At 39.3% G+C, this 26,629-nt stretch overlaps 1 protein-coding gene across 1 annotated transcript in view; it reads left to right on the top strand.

The window, feature by feature from the left end:
• The window catches only part of RELN (reelin), a 297,990-nt gene that overhangs the window by 82,427 nt on the left and 188,934 nt on the right, over window positions 1–26,629 (top strand). Inside the window, 1 exon segment of the mRNA XM_055711198.1 lies at window positions 3,368–3,503. Within this exon segment, the coding sequence (XP_055567173.1) occupies window positions 3,368–3,503 (136 nt within the window).

Below are 26,629 nucleotides of genomic sequence, written 5' to 3'. Positions count from 1 at the left end.
ACCTTAAGATTTTTACTTTTTTAAACACTAGACTTGAATGTATATAGTTGTATTGGTCAACAGGACATGAGGGGGGATGCCTGTAAACAATGTTGACCTGAGCCAAATGCCTTAAACAAGTGTCTTTGAAGCCATCTGAGGTACATATGGGATACAGTTTTGTTTCAAGAGCTGATAAATAATCAGGCTTGTCCTATATTAATTTCCTTTTTTTGTAGCAGCAGAATGCTGTTTCACATTTGTCCTCCGATTTGTTATGGGGCAAATGTTGAGTTTGGGAAGCAGCTTGTCAAATTGGAGAGGGGATGGAGGAGAAGGGAGGAGCTGTCTTCCATAGCAGGGGATTGCAAAAGGACTGGAAGCAAGGAGGAGAAATATTATTCTTTATCCTTAACTTAGTAAGTTCTTAGTATCCATTGTGTTACTCCATTCCTGGCATTTTGGTGATTTTTATGTTCACCTTTTCAGTAGGAAACTTTGGGGTTTAAACATGAAAAAGTTTTTTTTGATACCACTCTGTGGCTCACGGAAGTTTCACTATTTAGTTACTGTGAAATATTGTGAAGCCGCTGAACTCCAAAATGGAGTCGATGTACCCAGTAAAGGTTCAGCAGATGAGGTGTAATTTTTATTGTAAAAACTATCACAATAAATTATTAATAAAATATAAAGGTAAAATGGTGACACAATGATAAAATTTGAATATTCCCTGTGCAATTCATTGACTATTTTCCAGAAAAACATGAATGAGTTGTTGTTTTTCATTGGTTAGAATTTATTCTAGTCACTGTAAAGTTGTTCTTTTTTTAAACTGTAAATCAAAGGAAAAAGAAATTCTCCACAGATGTTGTATGTGTTTGATGTATTAGACACATTTTTGCAGTCTACTGTCTGAAACCTAGGGAATTCATTAACTCACAAGTCGCTGCCAAGGAGGGAAGCGGTCACATTCCCCAAGCTGGCCAAGCTGGCGTGCCTGTCCCCTGGCTGGGGAGTGGGGTAAGGGCAGGCTTTGTCCTCCCTTGTATTTGGCTGGCTCTGGAGAAAGGGGGATTCCTTCAAATTGAAGGGCTGTTCCTCTTTCTCCCCTGACAGCATCTGGTTTTCAATTAACCTGATAAAGTCTGTAGTTGTGTTTCCCATTGTGCAGCCAGAAATGATGATAGATGAGAGCTGGTGCACTGTGTCAGTCCCAGAGTGCCATCACTGAAGTCACTGGCTTTAGCACAAACTTCAAAGAGAGAGGGACTAGACTCACGACTTTGGGAAGGAAACAGAGTTACCACCTTTCACCCTCAGCAAAGCAAAGCAGTTGCCTAGATAGCACTCGCTCTGTGAGGGACCTCTCTGGGCATATTTTTTGACACGCCTGTCTCAGCAGGGCACCACTGGATATAGACTTCATTAGTGAGGCTGAAGACAGGACAGTGGGTCCCACCGGTCAAGTGGGTTTCTTTGAGGATGTTAATGCCACCCCTCCCAGTTAGCCAAGGCAGGCAAACAAAGATTTAAAACAGTGAGGCAAGAGATGGCCAAACCTCATCTCTATCTAGTGTCCTGCAATAAGCAACAGTTAGTGAAATAACATCTCCCTGTGTTTCCCTTCTACTGCTCTACAGAAAATAGGTTCATCCAGGGGAGCCTGAGCCTTCCCTGTGGCCATCGTGCCCCAACGGGCTTTAGCATTGCTTGAGGATTTGAGCTGAAAGGTGTAGCTGTGTGAATGATGGAAAACTTCATGTGTATTGCTTCAGTGGGGAACTAACAGAGAGACCCTGAGTGAGAAGACTCTGGTCCTTTGTGAAAGATACAGGCATCACTGCCATCACCCACTGTCTCCTGTCATTCCTGGGACACACTACTTAAACTCACTATGGCTTCATTTCTCCCCCCTCCCCAAGAAATTGAAGCTGGTTTAGAATTTGATAGCCCTTAGGATAAATGACATATGTAAAGCTGAGCTATAGTCTACAGTCCTCACGAGTACCTGAATGGGATTTCAGATGTTATTTTTGATTTATAAAATGCTAAACGGTTTGCTTGTGAGACAGTCGTCCTCCGTGCAACATGCTGCTGGCTGGGCAGTCCCTGCCGAGGCACCAGGTGGAGCAGACTGTTTGCATTAGGAAGGATTCGTCCCCCTCCTTCGTGGCAATTTCTCGCTCTGGAATTCCTTCCACCTCCGGATCTGTGAAGGGTGAAGAGAGATTGCTGGGTTCACATGACAGAAGAATTGTCATCAAGAACAGTTGTAGAGGATTCTCGGGAGCAGAGATGGGTTTTATTTCTCTGTTGTTTGAATTGCAGCAAGTAAATATAAGAAATACCAGCCACCATAAACTTTCTGAGATACAGTCACCCAACAGCTAACAGTGACCTGGTTGAACACAGAGGTACCTGCTATCATTTGCTTTTCCTTTTGATCCTACTAGCCATCTTTCAGCCCATGTCACTATTTTCTGGACTGAAGGTTCAGTATTTAAAGTGACTTGGAACAAGGCATTTCCTTCTGATAAGTGCATTCAAAAGAATAGTTTCAACATTTACTGTTTAATGTACTAGGATTAAAGGCATAGTACTCCACTCAAGTAAGACTGACATACTTTAAGCCAAAGGGTGTTAAACAAACAACCCAGTTTGCACTAACTTGTAGGAAACTACAGAAGGGCTCTGAGGGGGAGAAGGTTGCTGTCTGATACTGTTTTGTTGTTAAAAAATACAGTTCTTTTGTCTAACGATGAACTGCAGCGAATTCCAGAGGGAGTGATTAATAGATGACATTTACATTCATCCATGTATTAGAGGCTGATAAAAAATTTTTCAAAGGAATGTGTACTGGTAAACCTGCTGAAGGTTGCTGCTTTTATTTCAGATCAGAAGAGTTCGTGAATCCAAAGTTCATCTGCTTTTTTCCAAATAGATGTGCCTGTCTACTAAAAGATAACACCTTTCTCTTAACAGCTTCATTTTGATTATTAAAAGATAGCATTTTTTTCCTTCAGGTTTATATTTTCTTGTAGATCTGTAATGGGTGTAAATCAGGTAATAGAATAATACTGATTTACGGTAACTGTGATCCATATTTTCCTTTAAAAATGCAAATAATTCCTCTGGTATTGGTCTCATGAAGAATAACAGTAGTAAATACATGGAGCCTTGCAGTAAATACAGTTAGCCTTGGCTCAAGCAAAGGCCAGCTCCAATGTTTTCATTGGCACGAATTCTAATTACTCAGTGGCATAGTCTTGTTTTTTTCCCTGTGTTGTCATGATGAAACACATGGCAGATGTATTTCTCAGTTTGTTAGCACCTTGCAATGAGCCATTAACATGTGTTACTGTTTATCTCCCCTGTGTCTTTCTTGTAGGAATAATGTCTGACCACCAGTTTGGAAACCAGTTTATGTGCAGCGTGGTTGCATCACACGTGAGCCATCTCCCGACTACAAACCTCAGTTTTGTTTGGATTGCTCCACCTGCGGGGACAGGCTGCGTCAACTTCATGTAGGTATATGAATCACAATGCCTATGAGAAGATAATTACTTGGGAGATAATGAAGAGATCTAACCTGCTTGTACTAGAACCTTAAGTCTGGATCAAGGAGTCGGTCCTGAAAACTGTAGACTTTAGTGAAAAGTAAGAATATTGAGTTCTTCCTGGCTGAAGGGTTTCTGTGCATATTTAGACTTTATATTTCAAAGCTTCTAGGAAGGACATAGTTTTTGTCATGTAGCATGCTGTCAGTGAAATGATGTACAAGTGCATCAAGCCTAGCATTTCAATAGAAATTGATTCCTCTCAGTTATTAATCATATCATCGATCCTTTAAGTATACAGTACATTTGCATTGACCTAATTTTTTGCAGACCTAAATCTCTTGCATTTAATGAGAGCTAGAACTCCACACAGGTGCATTATTCAGATTGTAAGCTTCAACATAAAATACAAGTATTTGAAAGTATTCATACTTAGGTATTTACTGTTCCTAATAACAAAGACTTTTAACTTCTGCTTAGTCCAGCTAGTTTACAACCTGGAGAAAACCAAGAGGTTATTTTTACACGCTTTTTGGTAATTAGTTTTAAAGACCTAAGGTGTCATTTGATGATTTAGTACTATATAAAGTTCCAACAAAACACACAGACATGAATTATTAGAATATCTTTTGCTGTATTTTACATTAAAGTAATTTCTAACTATTTGTCCCAGAATTTTGGTGGATCAGATTTAAGAGAAATCTTATTTAAGAAAATACAACTGAAGTGGATTTGGGAGTAGGAAATATTTCAAGTTTGACCCGTTCATAGAAAAAACTCAGATTGCTTCCTAATTAGATAAGTGAACAGTTGCAACATTTCAGTGTTCCTGTGGCTGTCCTGTTTGTCAAAACAAATCTTCTGACTATTATTCCCTTTCTGCCTATACCAGGAAGCTGCAGGTAAGTGCCCCACATAAGCTGTTTAACATGTTATGAAAAGTAGAAAGTGAGTGAGTGACTTCTCTGAGAACATAAGTTGCTGATGGTGAACATGGTACCTGTTGACTGATTGATCTGTATCTTTGATAGTTCCCTTTTCCCACATAATGCTTTTTTTTTTTTTTTTTTTGCCTATGCTGTTACAGTACATTATTTATGAGCTGCAATGACAATGTCAAGAGAATTTTATTTCTAGTTTTCTTTTTCTTCTGAACTTCTAAACGTAAATTGGGAAAAATATTAGTTTTGATGAGCGGTAACTCACTTCTGAGAATATATTTGTTTCTTAGTAATTTCTACAGTGTACCAGAGAAGCTGTAGCTGTTTACAGTAGTTAAGATTCCCATTCACTATTTGACAAAAGTCAAATTTGATGAAATATGGGAGGAAATACTGTCACTGTTTTACTTAAATTCTGTATTATAAAAGTTAGCCTCCTTGAGGAAATCTGTCAACTATGTTTTTTCTGTGGAAAATCTGTGAATTTTATACTTCCTTTAATTCTTCTCTAAAACTAGTTTCCTTTGTTGATCAAGTTGTAGCAGCTAAATTTTGTTCTTTGAGCTGCCTGAGAAAAGTGAGGTATGAGATGTGCATCTTCTCTGCATATTCTTGCTTACTCCCTTTCTTTCTCAGATTTTTGTTTTTCCTGGTATTCAAGAAATAACTGTTGGTCCTAGCTTGCACAGTGACTGAGAATGTATTTATTTCTGAGAGATGTGACCCTGCATTGCACATTTTGAGGTCAGTTTATAAACAGCTCTTTGTTTTCCTGTGACTGATTCCCCACCCTGCCCACCCCCATAGTTTTGTACTGAGTTTTTTTGTTCATGTTCAGCATTGTTGAAGAAGAGGTGACAAGTAGCTCTCTAGAAATAAAAATACTACTGTGATTGCTCATTCCCATTTAAGTGAAATTAAAGGGCTGTTCTCTAAGGCAATGGGTCCTTACCTTAGAGTCTTTAAATCAATGGAAGGTTCATCACTGGCTTCAGTGGAAACGGTTAGGTCAGCATCAAACAGTTTTGGAAATCCAACCTGTAATTCACAGTGTGTATAAGCCATAATGCACCTCTTCACCATTAGCACCTCTTCAAAAATGGTGGTGTTTGTACTATCTTAGCAAAGCCCTTAGCCATGCCGCAGTGTGCAGAGCATACATAGCAGAAATCTGAATTTATTCTCGACTATGCAATTTACAGCATGGATGTATACCTATGTGTGTCAGCAGCCTGGCGCAGACACCAAAACTGTCTTTCCTTGCTATCCATGAAACCGTCAGGGCTGAGAGGTCTGATCCTGCCCAGCAGCACAGCTGCTCCCAGCGTCCTGACCCAGGTGTCTGTCAGTCTCAGTGGCTTTACAGACTGCCTCACCCCATGGTATAAGGATGCTCCACGGGTGATACTTGTTTGACTTTGAGGATGAGCAAACCAATGCAGTTAGATCAGTTTGATGTCCTGTAGGACAAATTCAGACAAGAGTGGAAAGGCTCAGCTGCTCTGAAGTCAGTGTTTACTCCAGGATCACATTTGGCTGCAGGACTTCTGGGTAAATGTGATCATCAGTTGAAGAAAATGAATAGAGGAGGGATATGTTTTACCTCCAGTCCTCCTCATTTTTTCTTCAGCTGCCCACACTTTCTTGCTTCAGCTGTTGTTTCCCCTGCCTACTAAATCACAAGTTACAGTAAACAAAGCTATTTTTTTGGTGTGGTGTTAGTCTGCCTGCCTTACCCGCTTCTCTGACTTCAGGATTTCCAGAGATTTGGCTCTACCTTGTTCATCTCCATTTGCTCCTCTATAGTAAACAACTAACGTAAACAAGATTTTTTTAACACTTGAGACTAACTACCAGTCTAGTTCAAATTTAATATAAATTAATTTTAATTAATTTAACTTAAGTTTCATTTAATATAAATTTTAAATATTTACAGAAGGTATGTGAATTTATAGACTGACAACAGTGCAACATAGGTAAAAGCTTCCTACACTCTTTGTTGCCAATATGTCTGTGAATTCACATTAACTCATTGGTCTTTGACCTCTTTGGGGATGGATAATAAGATTATTAATTATCACTAGCTTTGCTGTGCCATTTTTGCAGCGTTGATACCTCTCCCTGGACAATTTGCACAAAGGTCACCAGGCAAATCTCTAAACAGGCCAGTGCACGGCTAGCTTTTATTAACTGCACATACTATTGACCTGGTCTGTCTTCCACTGGGAGCATGAACATGACACAGGGAAGTCATGACCCTGCAGATGCCATGGGTAAAATTCCCTTTCGCTTCATCCATGCTTCTTCTAGAGCTCAGTCCTGAAAAAGACTGAATGCCTACGAAACAGGATTTGTGTGGTGATGCTGTCAGTCTGTCTTCCCCTTTAGCTCTTATACCCGTTGATAACAAAACAAATGTGACAAAGGGGTTTCAGATATCAAGGTGCTAAGTTTCATAAAAATCAGCAACCAGGTAGAGCATTATTTATACCAGTAAATTCGGACATTCCTAGCAACAGTCCTGCCTGCTACAACATGATTGTGTATGAGCTGCCAAAATTTTCCTGGCATTAATTTGGCAGTTTCCAGCTACCAGCCCATGCGTTTCCCAGGCATGGCTAAGAAGCATGGCTTCTGACCACATTTAGTTTACTAAAACAGCCAGTGATGGACACCCAAAGTATTGCTGCTGTTGCAGGAAAGAAGGGCTAGCAAAGCTTTCATCCTTTGGGATAAGGGGAACTGGGAATGCTGTGGGGAGAGGTGTGGGGTTCAGTGCCATAGGGAGCTCCTACAAGGAAGATGGGCTTGTTCTTGGGGGTGGGAGACGCAGGGATGCAGCAAGCTGGGATTCACACCTTGTACAGCAACTAGCAAACACAGCACTCTGTTTCTTTCCTTCCCTGCTGAAAGATTCCTCATGTCTACAATTTGATGTAGCCCAGTTATTTCCATTGCACACAGTGCTGAGCCACTGCCAGATGTTGCCTGACCTGATGGAGCCACATATCTTTCTTTGGCTCGCACTTCACTCAGCAAGCCTCCTCCCCGGTTTCACCAGGGCAAGGGACGGTGCAGAACCTTACGCTCTATGGGGCAAGGTGGCAGGAGCCAACCTGCTTCTATGCAAAATCAGGTAATAGCCTTTTTTTTTTTTTTTCCCCCCCACTGATCATGTGCAAATTGTTGCTTATTCTCTATTCCCCCCCCCCCCCCCCCAAGTACATTATTATGGCAAATAAATATTTAGAAGTACATTTTTATAAAGCACACTTCTAAGAGAAACACAGGAAGCTGCTAGTGTCCCTGTAGTCCACCTCAGTGTAACCTTTTAGTATTTTTTCACCATAGATACTTTCAAATGAGCTACTGAACTGAAGGATAAAATGCATCATTTATTACAAAACAAAGTAGATTAGGACCATTTTAAACAGGTGTTGAGCACCAGGGGCTTCTGAGGAAATTGCCAGGATCTGTAAATGCTCTTTACCACCAAAAAATAGTAGATCGTCCTTTACACTACCACGTAATTTCTCTGATGGTGTGCAAATTTGTAAAACATTATCTTCCTAATCCTTCTGCTAGGTTTCACTGTTTGTAATTTCTGCTCTAAGCTCACGCTAACCTAGTTAAAGCTCAGCCTGTCATGGAGGGATAATGGTGGCTGTTAAGCAGGTTACATCTTCGGTTGTTAAGCCTGTTGTTTTATAGATGGCTTAACCTACTAGTTTGTAAAAGTGATAAAGCTGACCTAAATTTCAAAAGCATATTGTGTTTTGACCATCAGCATGGTTTATTTTAGAAGTTCCAGTTACTGTATTAAATAGAATAGGTTGCTATAGAAAGTACTTTGGAAAATAAGTATTTTTCTTACATAGCCATTTTTGCTAGTCATTGAACAAGTGTCTTATGATTGTGTCTATATATATATATATATTCACTATAACCTCTACCAATTGTTGACTGGACTTCTGTAATGCTGTCTGCCTGAGTCTGTAGGCAGTGCCTAATAACCCATGCAAGAAATGTGACCCATCACAAGTGATCTTAAAATTCTGTACATTGAGAAGTCTTTGAAAGTACTGAAAGGCCCAGTTGTACATTATTTGACGCCTAATTCATACAGCTTATGGCACAAATGGCTAAAAGGGAACAGGAATAGTTGTGGTGGTGTCCCCCGATGAAGACAGAGGTAAGAGAGCTGTGGTTGCTGAGGCAGGGCACTGGCACATTGCTTCTAAGGCAGGAGCAACTGGTTCTCAGCCCAGCTCCTGGAAAAAGTTTTAACTGAATGCTGAGGCAGAACTATTAAAAGAAACTTGGAAGGAACTTTCAAGAAAGGAGATGTGTTTTTCACTGAGAGTATGCCATTTCCCATAATCACCTAACGATACAACTCCATTCTGGGAAATCTGGAATGCCCTGTTCTAGAACTGGTCTTCTCATGCCCTTGTATTTAAGCCTGTTTCTAGGAACTGGCAATGGTGTTAATGTATGAACTGGAAATACCATGCTGTACAAACACTACAGAACATAAAGACTGTGATTGAGAGGCTTGGTTACCTATTTAAAGCATTTATAGAAAACCTATGATAATAATTATGCAAGTATTGAATAAACATCCAAGAAGATTACATGGTTTGCTATATTAGTCCTCTAGCCAGGATGGGAAAGGGCTATGTTGTCTGAAAGCACCACATTCCCCTGGTAAACCACTTAGCTAAGCTGTCATTTAAGACAGTGTTTACTGGTTTTTTCATTTGTTTGAAAGAAATACAGAGGATTATCTTCAAGATTAAGTACACAATTATGTTTACTCTATACACAATGATAATACACACAAATATTAAAACTGGAAAGTAAACAGGAAATAGCAAATATCAGAACTAAGGTTCCTTAAGTCCCTTGTATTTATATATAATCATTCAACTCTTAATTATATGGTCATGTAAGTTTTTATCTCTAATGTTCCTATGATGAAACAGAATTGTACAATTAAGTATATTGTTGTGCATAGCATCCTAGCTGTTGCTATGATTTACAATCATTGCAGCCCGTTGAAAAGTGTGTCTTAACGCACATGGAAACCTTAGTGTAGAGACAGCCTTGGCTTTGGGGTTCTGTGGAGCACCAGCACCCTGCTTCAGTTAAGTGCTGCCGTTCTCTTCCTACTCTTTATTGCAAGGTAAGGGTGAAAAAAAATAAATCATCAGTAATTGTTCCTTGTTGGTGTGCCAGCTTGGTGGAACTATGAAGAAAAATTACTCCTTTGCTTGGTTTTCCACTTCCCTGGGTAGAGGCATTGTTGTACTGTCAATCAATGTTATGTGTAACATTCTGAAAATCACAAGCCAATATTTGATTCAGATCTTGGCTCCACTCTCATATCCCGTTTTGATGTGGTGCCCAGAATACCACCTCCATCTTCTGTGTTTGTTAATTTTCCAGTGAAATGCAAACACCGTGCATGGAATCATTGTGGCTTCTCTAAGTATGACCCAAGCAGCACAGACTCAGCTGACTGTGCACAATTAGATTTAGCTTGTCTATTAGTTTTGTCTGAGCTTTGTCTATTTTGTGTGGTGGTAAAGTAAACAGAGATGGCTAATGAGGAATTCTGGGTGTTTTCAGGAATTTTAGTCGTGGAAGGTGGTAACACAAAGTGTACCGTGATGGTAAGTATTCAAAAGCGTTCAGAGCAAAGCAAGAAAACCATAAGGGAGGGTGGAAGCTGGTTGCACCTCATTTTCCACTCCTTAAAGGGATTTTAAAGTTTTTTCAACTGGAGGTAGTATGTGCAGATATCTCCAGGTAGGCAGTTATCTGTGAGCTGTGTGTCTAACTCCGTTGAGAGTTAATGGGAGTGCAGTCTGGTTCCATAAACGTCTAGGGCCTGACATTAAGTTCCACATTTAAAGAGAGGTACCTGTAGGTCTAGAACATCTCTGTAGCTATACTAGTTTCCTTAGGACATTTCAAATTGTTTTAGATGTATTTAGGCAGCTGAATCAAGCCCTAGGTCTCCACTGACCAAAATGGATCACTAGCTACCTAGCTCCAATGTAGACGTTTATATAGGTACCTCTTTTAAGCTTTTTTAAACGTGGATCTGAATCCCACCCAGACTCACTCAGCTGCCTAAACATAAACACTTTGTGCCAAATCATGAAGATGAATTTTTCATCCCCACCACCCTCATCAGTCAGTAGCTTTGTCAGTGTCAAGAATTTCCAATGAGCAGGCTGCTCAACAGTTGAAATCTGCTAAAGGGTATGAATAAAAAAGGCAACTTTGTAAAGTTCATAAAATCTTGCAATTTTTTTCCTTTTTCCTAAAGTCTGTTGTCTAATATTCTCTTCCATGCCTGATACTCCTACTAAACCCCCACTTTTATGAGAGGAATGTTCAGTTTTTAATGTTTTCTCCAAGTTTGCAAACAAATGGTCATTTGCTATTTTAGGCTTCTCATGCTGTGTAGGTGCAAGAAAAGCAGAACCAACAGAGCCTGAAAGAATGGCGATGTGAACCTTTATTAAAAATAAAAGCACATGAAAATTCTATTGATAAGTTAGTAGAATGTAATTCAAAAGATGACCAAAAAGCGTAAAATGCTACTTTCATCAACATTGTGTAATGCCAGAATAGAAACTGCAAGAAGATACAGTATTAGGATGGTTTCTGTTCTTCATATGATACAAATTTAGTATTCCACGTACTTGTAATGTCTGATAGCAGAAGGCAGCTCAATATAGCCTTTGGCTACTCTGTTACGATTTTGGCGTGGTTCCATATAGGATTCTGGCACCTCCTGCATGAAATAAAATGAAATTCAGTAATTTTTTACTGGTATTATTTAAATAATAAAACAATCATGGTGAGAATTGTTGCCTTCTTACAAATGTTCATTTGGCAATTCTAGAAGCAAAGATTAGATTTTACTTTCTTCCCTTTCCGAGCAACGTACCCATTATTTTTGTGCATGAGACCATCAATTCACAATACATAGTTCAATTATCAGTAGTTGTGTTTAAAATTCTCTCCTGAACTTTGCTTTTCTCTCTCTGAAATTTAACCTCAGGGTTATTTTTCAGAGATATTCTAGTTCATCAACAACATAAATCTTTGTTTTGTTCAAAGCAGTGTTTTGTCTTCCCCTTTCTCAAGATGGCTTAATTTTGAAAACATGACTAGACTATAAATGTATTACGCACACTCCGACAGTTCGCTTCCACCTAGAGATTTTCCTGTGTAATAGAGGAGTTGAATGAAATATCTTATGACTGCTAATAACTGATTGGTAACAAACTGTTCAAAATGACATCCTAGAAGAAATATGCTTAATGAAATAAATAGACATGCAACAGTTTTTGCAAATTCTTTTGGAAATGTTGGTTATATAAAGAGTGAGCAATAAAGATCCATGGAACCATGATGTAGCAGTAAACATATAGTGTGTAAAAACACAAGTACAGGCAAAGGCAGAGGACAATTGTAAGAGATGTTTTAAGCTAAATTTCAGTGCTGCGGACAAGCCCAAACAACTGGACACTGTGGCTGCATGGAAGCCCTTTATAGCTCTGGAATGTCCCCCTGGCTGACAGAGAGTCTGATCATTTCAATGACATCTCTCAAGTGGATAATACAACAAGTGTCCAGTGCGTGACTGAGTTTGAGATAAGTGTATTGTCTGTATACTTTGTAAAGTACTTGACTTCTTGCAAGGGATTATTACTAAATAACTTCATGAAGAGCTCTGTACTGCAGGATACTAAGCACTGGCCTTGGTCCAGCAGAGCAATCATACGTGTCTGTGCTGTCATCAAAGGCACAGGCAACACTTTTTGTATTTTTTAAAATTCATGCCTTCAAATTACTTGTTTGAAATTTGTCTCTGTTTGTGTATCCAGCCAAGGACATATAAGGATGCTCTGTCCATATTCTCAGTTCACACAAGTTAACATATTTTTCTGACCTTGGTTGTTTGGATGAACTTTAATAGAGTGATCGAAAAAGTATTTTGTAGGCATGGAGTAACATTCCACGAGACTTCATATATGTGTATAAAATGTGAAAATTTAGATATGATGAATGTGAAAATCCAGTAATACAAAAAACGCCACAACCTCCCTTTTTCTATACTATGATGGTTTCCTCACATCTAGTTCTAGCTAAAGTCTAAAAACCACAAAAGAAACCTTATACTTGAAGCTATAAAAAAATTAGATCAGCTTTTTCTGCCTGCTTTTAGGAAAATTTGGATTTGAGTATTCAGAATGACCGTGACCTCAAACTAGCTGACAGAGTGAACTCTGAAACACCTCTTGTAATAATTGTTTAAACTGCAGTTAACAATTGGGTGTATCCCTCCCTTCTCAGTTTGAGAAACTCAAATCTGTTATTAATATTTAGATAATACTTATTTGTGGTTATAGAATAAAATATGGTTTGATCTGTTTATAAATCATAAAATACTATAATATTGTTGCATATAAAACATTTCAGAATATATAATAAAATATTCTAATCCTTCTATAACCTCAGTATATACATTATACAAATGTCATCAGAATAGAATTGTTAGGAATATATTTGATAGTATCTGTCTCTTTTTACAGTATCTGATTTTTTTTCAGTATTCACAAATGATGTTAATTCTTTTGATGTCATTCAGAATACAAACATTGCTGATATGCACTGGCCTGTATGTGATCATATTGTGGTCTATATATCTTTATGAACTCTGTCTTTCATAGCCAAAGACCCCTGTGGTCAAGATAGCTCCAAAGCTTGCAGAGGTTTCTAACACAGTTGTTATTTGGTAGGTAAAAGAGAAAATACATAGAGGTAAATAGAATCATTAACAATAATTCTTTTGCTTTGTTTTTCTTCTAGTCTGGTCATTAGGCAGGTTTAAACCAGAATCTTTTTTTAGCTCTCTCCTTTCTTCTCCACTGTCTTTCACTGTTTGTTCTCTGGAAAAAAGGAAGTTAATTCCTGAATGACTCCTGAATGGGAGACTCGTTGCTGAATCCAGTGAGGCATGTCTTCTTGTCTCCTTTTCTCTTACTGCCTGGAATACACCCTTTTTGAAAATACCCTTGATAAGCAGCACCGTCATCAGCATCATCCGATGCACACAACTACCCCAGGGTGAGTGCCGTCCCCCCTCTGCCATGGCACTGTGGCCCTTTCAGGCAGTAGCCCACAGCGGGTCCATCTGTGTGACGAGAGAGCCACCAGATTTTAACAGGTACCTAGTGCTAGCTGGTACAGCAGTGTATTGGAAACCTCTGTGGAGTGTGGAAGTAAAAAAAAAGGTAATCTGAAAAAGAGATGTACAGCATTAACTTTCAGAATTAATAAACAGTGTATCCATTTCCCAAGTCATCACATCTGCCTTAACAGCCCTGTTAGAAGGCCAGGGTAGCTGTACCGAAGTGTTACATTACTTGCATCTTGCCAAGTGTGATTACTTAGGCTGTGGCCGTGACATATTGGTGGGTCTGTGAGCTGTGTGGGGCAGAGACAACACATCAGCAGGACATTTTGGTCTAGCCAACTTTTGTGTATTGGCTGCTCAGCAGTTCCTGGTGGGCAGCGGCTCAGTCATGGGAGCAGAAGTCTCAGACAGGTATCAGGATGGCACCTGCTCTGATAATGATGGCATAGTGATGTTTTAACGGTGGTTGCCCTAAAGGCATCATAATGACAAGGTCATCATCGTAGCAGCTGTCAGTGAGAGTTCTGTTCCGTTCTGTGATACAGAAGAGTTACCACCTAAAGGAAGGCTTGGAGATCTTACACTAACTCAAATAATAATAAATTTTATTTTAAGTGCAAATTATTGAAGGATTTTTCCTGCCATTTTCTGGCTCTTGTTGCTGATTAATGGCTATTCTCACAACATATTTCATAGATGCAGTACCACTGTAACATTACAAAATCGGGTTTTCCTTACATGGCATTGTTTTCCTTATTGCTCTCAAGTGGCTTGGATCTTTTAGTTCTTACTAGAAATTTAACAAATATGCCATTTTCTTTTACAGCCTTCTAAATATCCCTCTTAGCTCAACATAAGCTGTTTAGCCCTAGTAGTAATGTACATTTACTTGAGACGTTTGCCATGGAAAATGCATTTTTGAAGTCTTAAAGTGTAAACAGCTCTCCAGCAATCTCTGTGATTTCCCACACAAGTAGGGAAGAGTTTAAAATAGCAACCTTGAAGAAATTGATAATGGAAGAAAGTCAATCTCTTTGCCTTTTTTTCAGTACTTTGCCAGCTTGAGGCCAGATTTTGCCCACATACAACACATCAGCTGCAGTCAGGAACCAAACACATGTTCCGTAAGCTCACCCAGCTCCTGTCAGCATTAGTGTTTATGCAAAGGATTATAACTGATATGAACAAATTACTTTGCAGAACCTATTTACACATTCAAAGAGCAATGTCCTAAAACAAAATATAAAAGCTAAACAGTAGTGCACTTCCAATCAGTATCACCGACTGTTTTGCAAAGCAGTGAAGATGTTAGGGACATAATTTGAACGATGGTTTTAACAAGCAAATAGAGAGAATATATATGGTGAGTTAAGCTGCAATAAAGCCTTTCTTCTAAATCCAGATGTAGGCATTAACTCGCATATTTGAGATGGCATGCTTATTTGCTAAGTGCAAAGATGGTTAGAAAAAGGCTTTCCTGACTGACGATAAAAGCTGGAGTACTCTTTAATTTTGGTTACTGCCAAGCTTATTTCAACAACCACAATAGTTATTTGGCTCCATACCAAAAAGTGGCAATACAGTACTTACATGTCTATGGATCAAAATTAGATGAAAAATTGCTGTTTCTCATCTCCAAAGCCATTTGCTACACATTTTATAGGCCTCAAGATGCCTTTTGTAATATGTGATAACAGAGCCAACTGAAGCATCTGCCTGGGAAGAGATTACTTTAATTATGGACTCAATGTCCTATTTTCTGCAAGTGCTCCCTAGAGAATTTCTTACTGCTGGATGAGAGGTGTTATGATACACATTAAAACCTACAAGTCAAACAAAAGAGGTTGTAAAAGTGAGACAAGGACACCCATAAAGTCTCCAGCCTTGTATTCAGTGGCTAAAAAAATAACCCTGAATTCTGTGGTGATAACTTTTTAATTAATCTGACACCTGTTAAAATAAATCTCCATTAATGTAGAGAAAAAAAAATATGTTGAAAAACTTATCCTATTTTCCTAATCCTATTATGTTTTCTAAAATAGATTGATCTATAAAAGTCTTTAAAATTCTCATGTTTTCCTTTTTAGTTTTTTCAACATAGTAGTTACTAATGATGTAATGTGAAAAATGCGGTAGAGATTTCTTCTTAGCTTCTATTTTTGTAACATGCAAAGTTTCTTGTCGTTAAGAATTCATTTGCCTTCTGCTATAGTATCATTGATCACAATTAACTCACTTGATATTAAAGTGAATGTGCTGTAGCTCCTATAGAAATTCTGTGTAAATCACCATTGATTTCGCAGTTTAATGGCTACTTAAAATATTTGTCATTCTCTCTTTATCAATTAGAAGAAAGCCTAAAGATCTTCATTAGCAGCTGGTGCAGTGATGAACTAAAAGTTTTTCTTTACACAAAATATGATGGAAGAGCTGTAAAGATGGCTTGAAGATGCTGTGACAGCATGTGAGGTACTGGGAAACTTCCCTAGAATTTGTAAAATTGCCCAAATTAAAAGGGAAATATTATCTCCAGAAGATACTGAAGTTAAAAAACAAAACAAAAAACAAAAAACAACACAAAAAACCAAACCAAAACCCCAACAGCTATTTGAAGTGCATTTAAATCAGAGGGCCATATCTGATAACATTTGGGAGTACTGTCTCTTTGATCCTGTACAATTATTAGAAAGGTTTATTCTCTTGAAACAGTAGAGTGAAAGCAATGCTCATCCTCTGTAAATAACATCAGCTACCATTAGGGTTTTTTCAGTTTCCTAATTTTATAGTAACTGTCTTTACTGAAGCAAAACCAAGTCTGAGAAGGATGTTACATAGTCGGTACTTTCCTGCCTTAATGAAGGTAGTACAGAGATTTCACAGCTTAGCAAAATGGCAGAATTTAGCCAGCCATGCAGCTTCCAGCCCCAGGAGGAGCTTCTCTCCTGGGGAACTGAGAACATCACGTTGGGGTCATATGTGTCTCTTCTTCATGGTCTCCAACACCATTTCAGGTGCCTGGGGAATACCCACCCTCGGCTTGGTCTGCGCTGTCCCATCGCCTAAGCTTGTTAACCTGGTCACAGCACGATGTGCTGGTGGCTGTGGCTCAGAGATACCTGATCGGCATCTGCAGGATCGAATTTGGGTTTGGAGGTGATAGCACCTGTTCTGGCTGGGCTGTGGGTATGCTCCTTAACTCACATCACGTAACCTTTAGGTAGTAGATGAAGAAAGCTGAAATACCGAAGGTGGTTTTTCATGGGGCCATCCTGGGTAGAAGGAGCTGGAGCTCACCTTCTTGCTGCACATGACATGACATGGCATGACATCCTGCAGTCCACAGACACATGTGGACTCCAGCCTCATGGAAGAATTAAGGAGAAAAACTCGGATCCCTTGTCTATCTGTTGGGCTTTTCTTTGCTGATTTTTTTCTGACTCCTTCCTCTGTCTGTAAGAAGCTGTGCAGCGCCAGGGTTTAATGGAAGGTTTTCGTTTATAAGTGAGTCAGAAAAGCCCTGCTCTCCGAAGGCAGATCTTAGGACCAAGGTGGGAACTGAGTCAATATTGACTATTTCCAGGCTTGCTACTTTGCCTTTTTGTCTGTCACTGAAAAGATGGAGGAAACTAACTTCTGTGGTTTACGGAAGTGACTGAGGCCACTTTGCTTGGAGCTGGATTCAGGACGTTGTTGAGAGGTAGATGTGCAGGAGGATGGCTGGTCAGACACCAGTGTCCCTTCTGGGAGTTTGGGAGACCCTCTGCCTTCATCAGGCTGTGGAAATGACACGTGCCTGAGTCCATATGCCTAGAAAACTTTCGGTGAGGCACCCTGGTGCATCTGTAGCTGGGCTCTCTGGGCTGCTCTCCCAGGCTCATGTGCCCTACATACCACCAGATCCCCTTGTGGCACTCAAATCATGCTGAAAGTCATGCAAAATTTCAACAGTGATGTCTGCAAGGGCAAACATTTCAGCTGTGACACTTTACCTCGCCAGCAGCTATGAAATCTGTTCGAGTATTTTCCTGCTTGACAAAGAGAGTTGACCTTTGCTTTGGGTGAAGTGCCCAGCTTTGGAGCTACTGTCCAGAGCTGGCACTGTTTCATGTGTACCAATGTTCTTAGCCAGAGATTTATGTTTTAAATAGTATGGGAAATTAGTTCATTGTTCCAATTATCTATGTACAAATTATTGCCTTTTTTCTTTTAAGGAGTCTATTTTGAAGTGACCTCCATGCAAAAAAGGTTCCAAGAGGCTGGACCTCTGTTGTTACTTAACATGATGAAAACATAATTGCTTCACAGGATGGTGGTGTGTCTCCCACTAGCTTTGAGCAATGGTTTTCTTATTCTGTGGAGCCTTGAACTTGTTAGGGAACTTTTTTTTTTTTTTTTTTCCATTTTTCTGGTAGTTCTTCGCAAACAGGAGTCCCAGAGTCAAGTGAGTAAAGAGATGGAAAAAACAGCTCTGCTTCTGAGATGCTCTTTGCACTATCAGCTAATGTTGGTGGTAGATCACATCCCTCTCCTGCTAGCTTAGCCTGGCTGCGACCGTCACGACTGGGAGGTCTCTGCCCACCTGGACAGGAGGCAACAACTGCGCTGTGGTGGCTCCTGCCTCCTCCACCAGCAGACATCTGCAGCTTGGATTGCCAGGGGAAGGGATCCCGCCCTCCTCCCTCACAAAGCCATGTGAAGTGCTCTTGAGTGAGAACCACTAGTTTAATGCTGTAAGCAGTTGCCCATGCTGACAGATGAGGACCGTCAGCTTTATTTCCTATTTGGGGAGGGCAAATAGATCTGAAGTCAGTAATGACACTATCTGTGTTCTGAAGTACAATGAGGATACGTTTCATTTTTTCTAGCCCATGCAAGGATTTCAGGACCTTTTACTATGGAAACTAAAGTACGGTCTCACAGATATTTCTCTTTGTATGGTATTTTCTTTAACGTATCATTTCCTCTTTTTTTTTTTTTTTTTTTAAAACCACCCACTGCCCCCGCACCATGTTACACAGAACATCCATGTCAGCCTTTTCTCCTTCTTACAAGGCTCATTTGTAGCTCTCCTGTGGCAGCAACGTACCTGGCAGTAGTGAAAAATTTCACAATCCTGGCAGAGTACTGTGGTCCCTGCGAGTAAGTCATGCCTCTGAAAAGTGCTTATTGTTTAATCTTAAATTTGTGAAAAAGAATACATTGCTCATGTATCTATTAGCACATTTATTTCTGCCTTTAAAGAGATGACCGTTGTGATATTGAAGCCAAATTTAAATCTAAATTTGCAGTGCCATATGGCACAACCTGTAGACACTAAGACTCTGGGCGTTCACGTATTAGATTGCCAGACTAATATGGTGGATTAGTACATTGTCATAAAAGTCATTAGTTTCAGCGCGTATAGATTGCACTTGGCCTTTTTTTTTTTTGTTAAGCTTTTAAGGGTTGATCTTTTAATGTGTTGTTGTGATGCAAAACTAAAGCATGTCAGGAGGACACTAAGGTTACAGATTGTTAGTATGTGTTAGCTGAATGAAATAAAAATAAGAACAAAGATCTCGCTCTTGCTAGTATTTAGGTTATGTCAGGAATGTTTACTTATATTTTTCAGTATATTTCCATGGTTGATTTGTAACCCACCAGGGATCTAACTAGTAGCTAGGTTTACTGTTTGTGACTATGTTCAGAGCTCTGGAATACTTTTGGCTACAAGCCCCCGTGGACTAGGAGAAGAAATAAAAAATAATAAAAAGATCAGAAACAAGTATTTCTGAATTGACATATGTTCTGTAGCAGGATATCGATGACTATTGGATGACTGTTACATTTATCAATAAAGGTAGTTTAGTTTGGTAAGGTATAGTTTAGCTTGGTAAATGTAGTGTATTTGCATCAGCAGCTCATAGCTCTTGATCTGTATCTGTCTCATAGTATGGTAGTTAAGCTGGATTTCAGCTCTGGGATTTTGACCTGGTTTTGGCAGCAGGGCTTTTCTGGGGCAGACTGTGACTTGGCATGTGAATTCCTAGCTGGAGCTATCAGGGAGTGCCAAAGCCAGGAAAGAGTAGTTAACCTGTCCCAAGGATGCTCCCTTTTACCTGGGAGCCAGTCCTGGAGCTACGCATGCTCCAGAGCCCCAAGGGTTGTGGCATGTGTCTTGGGGCTCTCTGCTCTATGGAGGTTTTGGGGTGTAGCTGGTAGACTGAGGAGCACTGAACACCCGGTGACATCCAGGGAAAGGGAGGGGTACAGACCGCCACCGAAACATTAACATTAGGCCAAGTAGATGAAGTTTTCGTGAGTTTCAGTACATTTCCAGATAGTAACAAAATCGCAGGGTAAGCTCAGTGTTTGCCAGTGCTGGAGTTTTGCATTGCTCTCTTTAACAGTGCTTTAATAATATATTTAAACTTTCAGATTATATTTTAAAAAATATTAAGTAGAATTTTAATAAACCTTGTTTCTTTTTTCGCTTTAAATTGGCAAAATAATGACAATAATATTATTAGGACTTATTCTTTGCATGAAAGTGTGAGCACAGGATATGTTTCATGGTTGATTTATGAGCCCCTTGAAAATAAGGTTTATAATGAAATCCTGACAGACCCTTAACAAAATTAGCATAACAAATAACAATGTAATAATACTTTTCATGCCTGTGCATTCCTGTAGATTTACTTACTAAGCACTTGCCAAAGGCCCACAGCACTTCCAGCCGGGGCTGGGCAGCACAGCATGGCCCGTGCACCCACAGAAAGCTGACTGCCTGCTGCACGTGGTGCCAAGTTATGCATTCGGAGTCTGTACGGGCAAAGTTAAATCAGCAGTAGTGTTACCAAAATAGCGTCAGACTAAGAATAGCTGTCTTCAGCTACACTGATTGCTGGTCATCTAAGGCAAAACATGAAAAGTGTAACTTACGCTGCTGTCAATACTTAATTTCAGGGTTTTGTTAGAATTAGGAAATACAGCTGAGACGGTAGCTAGAAAACCAGTCATGACTTGGGCTGTCATTGTTCATATAAGAAGTCTATATTTGTCTTTATATTTTAAAGCTCTATTTTGATGAATTTTACAGTTGAGTCTGGTCTCTAAAGGCTGAATTCCAGATGCTTAGCCTGTATCTAACGATTGCAATGTAGGAGTTCAGTTTCTGCTGCTGTGTCTCTTTGGGAACATTTGGGTTCTGTATCAAATAACCTGCGCCAAAGCTGGATAACTGGATCAGACTCAGAATTTTTTATGTGGAAAAGTCTGGGCTGTGGCCATCTCAGATTTAATAGACGTAACACCAGCAGTTTGCCACTAGGAATTTTGAGGGCATTATACTGACCTCAATCTGCTCACGCAACCACTGAAACAAATTAAAGAGCAAAAGTACTATGCAGCTGTTGGCTTGTAAAGGGCTGCTGGAGGTTGTTGAAATAAAAAGCAAGGGGAAGACCTATAGTGAGTAGCATAATCTTTGGTCTCCCAGCAACAGTTATGGATAGATGGAGTTAAATTTTAGCATTGAAGTTCGTATGTGTAGAGTATAATTACATTTTTATTCTAAAAACATAGTTAAAGCAATGTTAGACTGAGTGGTTTATTTTCAAAGGAAAAGTTAAAATGGGAGATATAATTCCAGATGGGATAGTTAGAAAGAACTGTTTACTGTCTTTCCCATTGGCAAATCGTTAGGATTATTCTGGGAAATACAGAAATGGGTGGGAACAGAAAAAAATGTCTGGGAAATAAAAAAAAGAGGAGTGAGCTTGTAGCTTGTGGTGAGACAGCGAAGCTCGTTGGATGTGCAGGTAAAGGGCAGGGCTGGGACAAGTCTGTGCGGAAAGTGAGTACCCTGCTTACAGAAATTTTGGGAAAATTAGAAACCATTGAGTGACGACTTTGTTATTTTTCCAGAGCTGTTTTGTTTAGTTTTGCTGGCGTGTCTATGCCTGTGGCAAGCCTCAAATCTCCACTATCAAAATGTCAGAGTAGGAGGTAACTCAGTACTGGAGATCACTGGTTTACTGGGGAGAGGAGCAGAGGTGGAAGGAACCAAGAGTTTGGGGGAAGGCTAAACCAAGGCTCGACACAGATTGTCTGTTGTAATAATTCAAGCAATTTTATTTCCTTTTTTTAAGCACTTTTTTTTTTTAAGATAAAAAGTGATCATGAAAAGGTTTTATCATAAAGTGTACGAAATGGGGACAGTGTTGTTCTCCTGCACTCAGCCCTCAGCTTTTTCACTGTGATTTTTAAGACCAGAATTTTTCCTTTGTGTTAATAGACTTACGAAGGAATGAAAAAGCCATCCTGAGTGCAACAGCATACAAATTGTCAGACTGCTATTTTTCCCTTTTTTGTTTGACTAGCCAGGCCAAGTACCCTGAAAGAGCGATATTTGGCCTTCAGCCAGCATGGTCGGGTGCATAGTCCATTAGCCAGATTTCTTAGGCTTACAGTCTTGCTCTTTTGAGCACAATTACTTTTCTCTGATCGTGTCCTCTGTAGCCACTAGCAGATCCAGCAAGGAGGGAGAGATGTTTGTGCACAACTTTATGTGAGGGGCTTCCCTGTTGGGATCATATGTCAGGACTGCTGCCGTTTCTGGGGAAGCAAACTTCTTTTACGGTTGTAACATCCATGACATCACTCATGACCTACACAACAGGGTCGTAATCCAGTTTTACGGTTGCTACCTCACAAATTGTACAGCATCTGAAATCTGATCTCTAAAGGGGTCAAAAACTTATAGCCAATAAGTATAATTGGCCATGGTTTTACTATTTCTCAGACAGAGAAAAAGATACATAACTCATGCTGAGTAATTGCAGAAAAACCAACACTTGAAATGAAATTCCCCAAAGTACTAGAAAGCAGGCCATAAGAAACAAATTAGCTGTTTTTCCTGCAAAAGGCTCTCAACCTTAACAACTCCTAACTATTTTTAGTGTCAGATGATTTGTAAATTTATCATTCATTGCTCTCTAATTTTAATTTTCTTAAGGAAAATGTTTCCTAATCTCTGTTGGACCAGATTCTGCTATTTTACATCACATTGCACAGGACAGTATAGTACGAGCAGTGAGCCTTACTAAGCATAGTGTGAGTATTGGTGTACACACACGGCATGAGATCTTCTCATGAGATAAGGTGCTGATAACTCGGAGTGAACTTTCAGGACATGGGTCTTCATATTTAATTGAAGAGCTGCAGCGGCACTGCTAGTTGTTGGGATAGTTGCCTATGTGGTCAAGTCAGTAACTCGTAGCAGCAGATGAATAATTCAGAAATACAGGTACTGGAAATGGTTTGGCACGCTGGGTTGTTGGACTATGTATAATGTTGAGGATGACACAGATGCAATATTTTCTTTGCAATTTGCTTCTTGTTTTAAAGAAAGAAGGTCTAATCCAAACCCAGTTAATCTGAAGTCTGGCATATATAATGTTATTTGATAAAATTTCTTGTTCAGAACTTTCACATTTTTACAAGAAATGGCAGGTATTTATAATTTGCTGCACAAGTAGTTTAAGTATTTTAGCATAATTTAGAGTGAATTAATGGCTTGTTATTTATTGCCTAATGCTCTATAGCAGTGATTTATAAAGCCACGCTCTGCACTGCTTGTTACTTTGTATTCTCTGTGTTAGATATATCATCAATATCATTAAATGAATTCGCAGTGACATTGCTCTGGAACTATGGGTTTTGATACAAGAGTAACAGAACATAAATCAAGAATTATGTTTAATTCATAAGAGGCACCAATCTCTCATTTAGGTGTAGGCTGGGCTACAAGGTGTCAAAAATATGCTTTACAATACCTCTTCTGATTGCATTTCAGACCTTCTCTATATGCCCTTATGTTCTGTATGAGAATAATATATAGCAATACAGTGCAGTTTGTCAAGTGAATAACATTTGTGTTTTTATTTATTTGGGTGCAAATGGTATCGTTATTTTTACCACAAGCCAAGAAGGAATATATTTACATGAATATACCTAAAATGATTCTTAAGGGAATCTATAAATTTAAAGACAAGTCTTACCTATTCTGTGCAATAAATACTATTGTTGATTATTTAAATTACATTTTAAAAACCTAACCCTTTCTACTATTTCTTATGATTATTTTTACTTTTATCCCTGCTGAAATATAAATAAACTTTCATTTTAGTCTTTACTTACATCTTTAAATCCCTCCTGAATTAGTGCATTGAAATCCAGAGCATCAAAAAGCCTATAACAAGATTTATCTTTTATCTATTTACTTTGTCTTAATTTTATGTACATATTTAGTTTATATACAAAAATTATTCTTACAAAGCCTAAATTTAGAATCAGCACTGACTTGAAAGTGTACTTTTACTTCAATATTATTCCAAGTGCATATGAACTCTTCACAGTATCATTCACTTACAATGGTAATTTTGAAGCAAGAAGATTTAACTCTTCATGCTGCTAATGCAATTTATTAGAGGTGTTAGTTATGCAAGATCTGTGGATGACTCCAGGGCTGCCATTTGATAGAAGTTTGTTCATTGCCTTGCTGCAAGAAGTGGAACACGTTCTGTTTGACATTTCTTGGAGTTACTAAAATAGTCATCACGTATTTTAAGTGTATGACTGAAAGGAGTTACATTCATGGGAGAATACTAATGTTTACGCCTAAATCAAAACTAGAAAAAACCGCTATCTTATGAAAAGGATGGAAGAATTTTTGTTCACTATTTTAAACTCTTCTTCTCACTTGAAACAAAGTACTGTAAAACCAATAGCATATCACTGGACAGGGAGAGAAATCAGACTTCAGGCTCCTTGTGTCACAGCTTTCATGCCCTGTCCTGTGTGAATATAAATCTGGAATAAGCACAGATCAATGCGGAAAAGAATTGTATTCCCCTTATTCCTCACTGCAGCTTGCTGCCACAGCTGCCTGTCCCTGGTCTGGAGCAGTGGAGGCAGGACATCCCATGGTCTCTCTGCTTCACTGATGCTGGGGCTGTGTTACCCACACAGTGGGGACCACAGTTCTCTTCCCTGCAGCCCTGTGGCAAATGGCAAGCAGAAGTGTGCTGGCAGGAGGAAGTCTGGGAAGATAGTTACAATTTTCCTTCTTAAATGACTTTTAAAAATGATCACAAAGTATATCCTACATTGTAATTAAATATGTGAAAAATTAAAGAAGATCTTTTTATCTGCTCTAAGTTATGCTTTTATTGTTTCATTTGATGAAAATTTCAGAATGTCTGGATTTCTTTCTGAGATGCTAGGGAAGCACGTTGCACAGTGCCGACATGCCTCCCAAAATGGAATTTCTGTTCTCTTTGCAGGCCTGACTAAAAGGCTAAGGTTACAAAGAATCAAAAGCTAAAAGCTTTATTAACAGACAATATTTTACTTTTCACTAAGATTAGAAGAACCTTTGTATTAGAATGAGGAAAAAATCGATTTAAACATGATAAAATTTTGTACACAAAGCTAGAAGATTTTTTTTTTCTTTCATTTTCACTTAAAAATATGTTGGAAGGGAAGTTTTCGGCTTAATATTGCCTTTTTACCTTTTGCAGTTCAGAGTTCTGTCCTATTTCTAAACAAGACTTAGACGCTCTTCTAGAACAAAAAGCATCTGTATGTGAAAATCAGAATTTGCCATTAGTATTTTATTCGTCCCAATCTTCCAAAAATGCTTTATCCTCAGTGCTTCATTGGCTCCTCTTCCCCCCTGCAATGATGCCTTTCCTCCCGCTGTTGTGCTGGGTGATGTTAAGGGTGTGACCAGTGAGTTTAGGGATGGTGTGTGGACCCTGAGTGATCCCTTGGTCTCGTAGGAGGTTGTGGCCCACAGATTTCCAAGTCTTCCTTACAGGACCCCGGGCATCCCTCCCACCTCAGCAGGCAGCCAGCACCCAAACTGCAGCATACTAGACACCTTCTTCTCAGTTTTGCAAAGAAAATGGATATCTTGTTAGTTTTGGCATCCTTAGGCAGGGCATAAGGGTGCTCAGTAAAGAGCTATCATGTACCTACTTAATGACATTAACGTGCCTAAGACCCCAGAGCTCCTTTAGGATCAGAGGTTAAGACTGCAATAAGTAACTGCAAGCTCATTTCATCTTCTAGTACTTCTGAAACAACAGTGACTAGGGTAATTTTTCTTCGTTATCTCATGTGTCCTTTGATTAGGAAGGTTATGTTTTAAAATGGGTAGCTGCTGTGCATGGTGACATAGTACAGATCCTTTTCCTGGGCAGCTGTCCAGTTTTCAGACAGTCATTAAGTAATGCTAAAATTTTCTGTCACCAGCATTAAGAGGTACCTGTGCCAGTTAAAAACAGGGAGAGAAAATATGCAGGGAAATCCAATTTAATTTAGTGTAAGATATATTTCTGCAATGGTAACGGTGTCTGTCATTCTCCCTAAACTAATTATTTTTGAACTTGTAGGTCCATTCCAATGAAAGCTGGCAGCAGTTTAAGTGTCTTAATATATTATCTTGGGTGTTTGAAGGACTGTGCTGAAGGAAACGCTGGGAGGGATTGTCATATCCAAGAGGATCACAGGGAGAAAACTTTGGGGCAGCTCATGCTTGGCAAGGAGCTCTGGCTGGGCACATGTTTAACCAAATTTCTCCTCAGCCAGGAGGGGTTTGAGGTGACTTGAGAGACTAAGAGAAAGATGATACCAACGTGGCTGCAAGCGATGAGCTTTCTGTGGCTTAGAAATCACTGCTCCTCACTTCAGGTGCTGTGTACACAGAATGACTGTGTACACGCTCCCACTGTGTGGAGGTGCACAGGAAAATACATTAAGTTAAACTGGTACCTAATAAACTCATCTTAAAATCACAAAGCAGCATGGTTCAGCATACCTGGCATCAGGAATGCAGCCATGGGTTTCTGACTTCAGAAATGCAAGGCTTTAAACAGGATCTTTTTTTT

This window comes from Falco cherrug, chromosome 5 (genome assembly GCF_023634085.1).
Source record: "Falco cherrug isolate bFalChe1 chromosome 5, bFalChe1.pri, whole genome shotgun sequence".
Classification (NCBI taxonomy): Eukaryota; Metazoa; Chordata; class Aves; order Falconiformes; family Falconidae; genus Falco; species Falco cherrug.
This window is presented reverse-complemented; position numbering and strand designations above follow the sequence as displayed.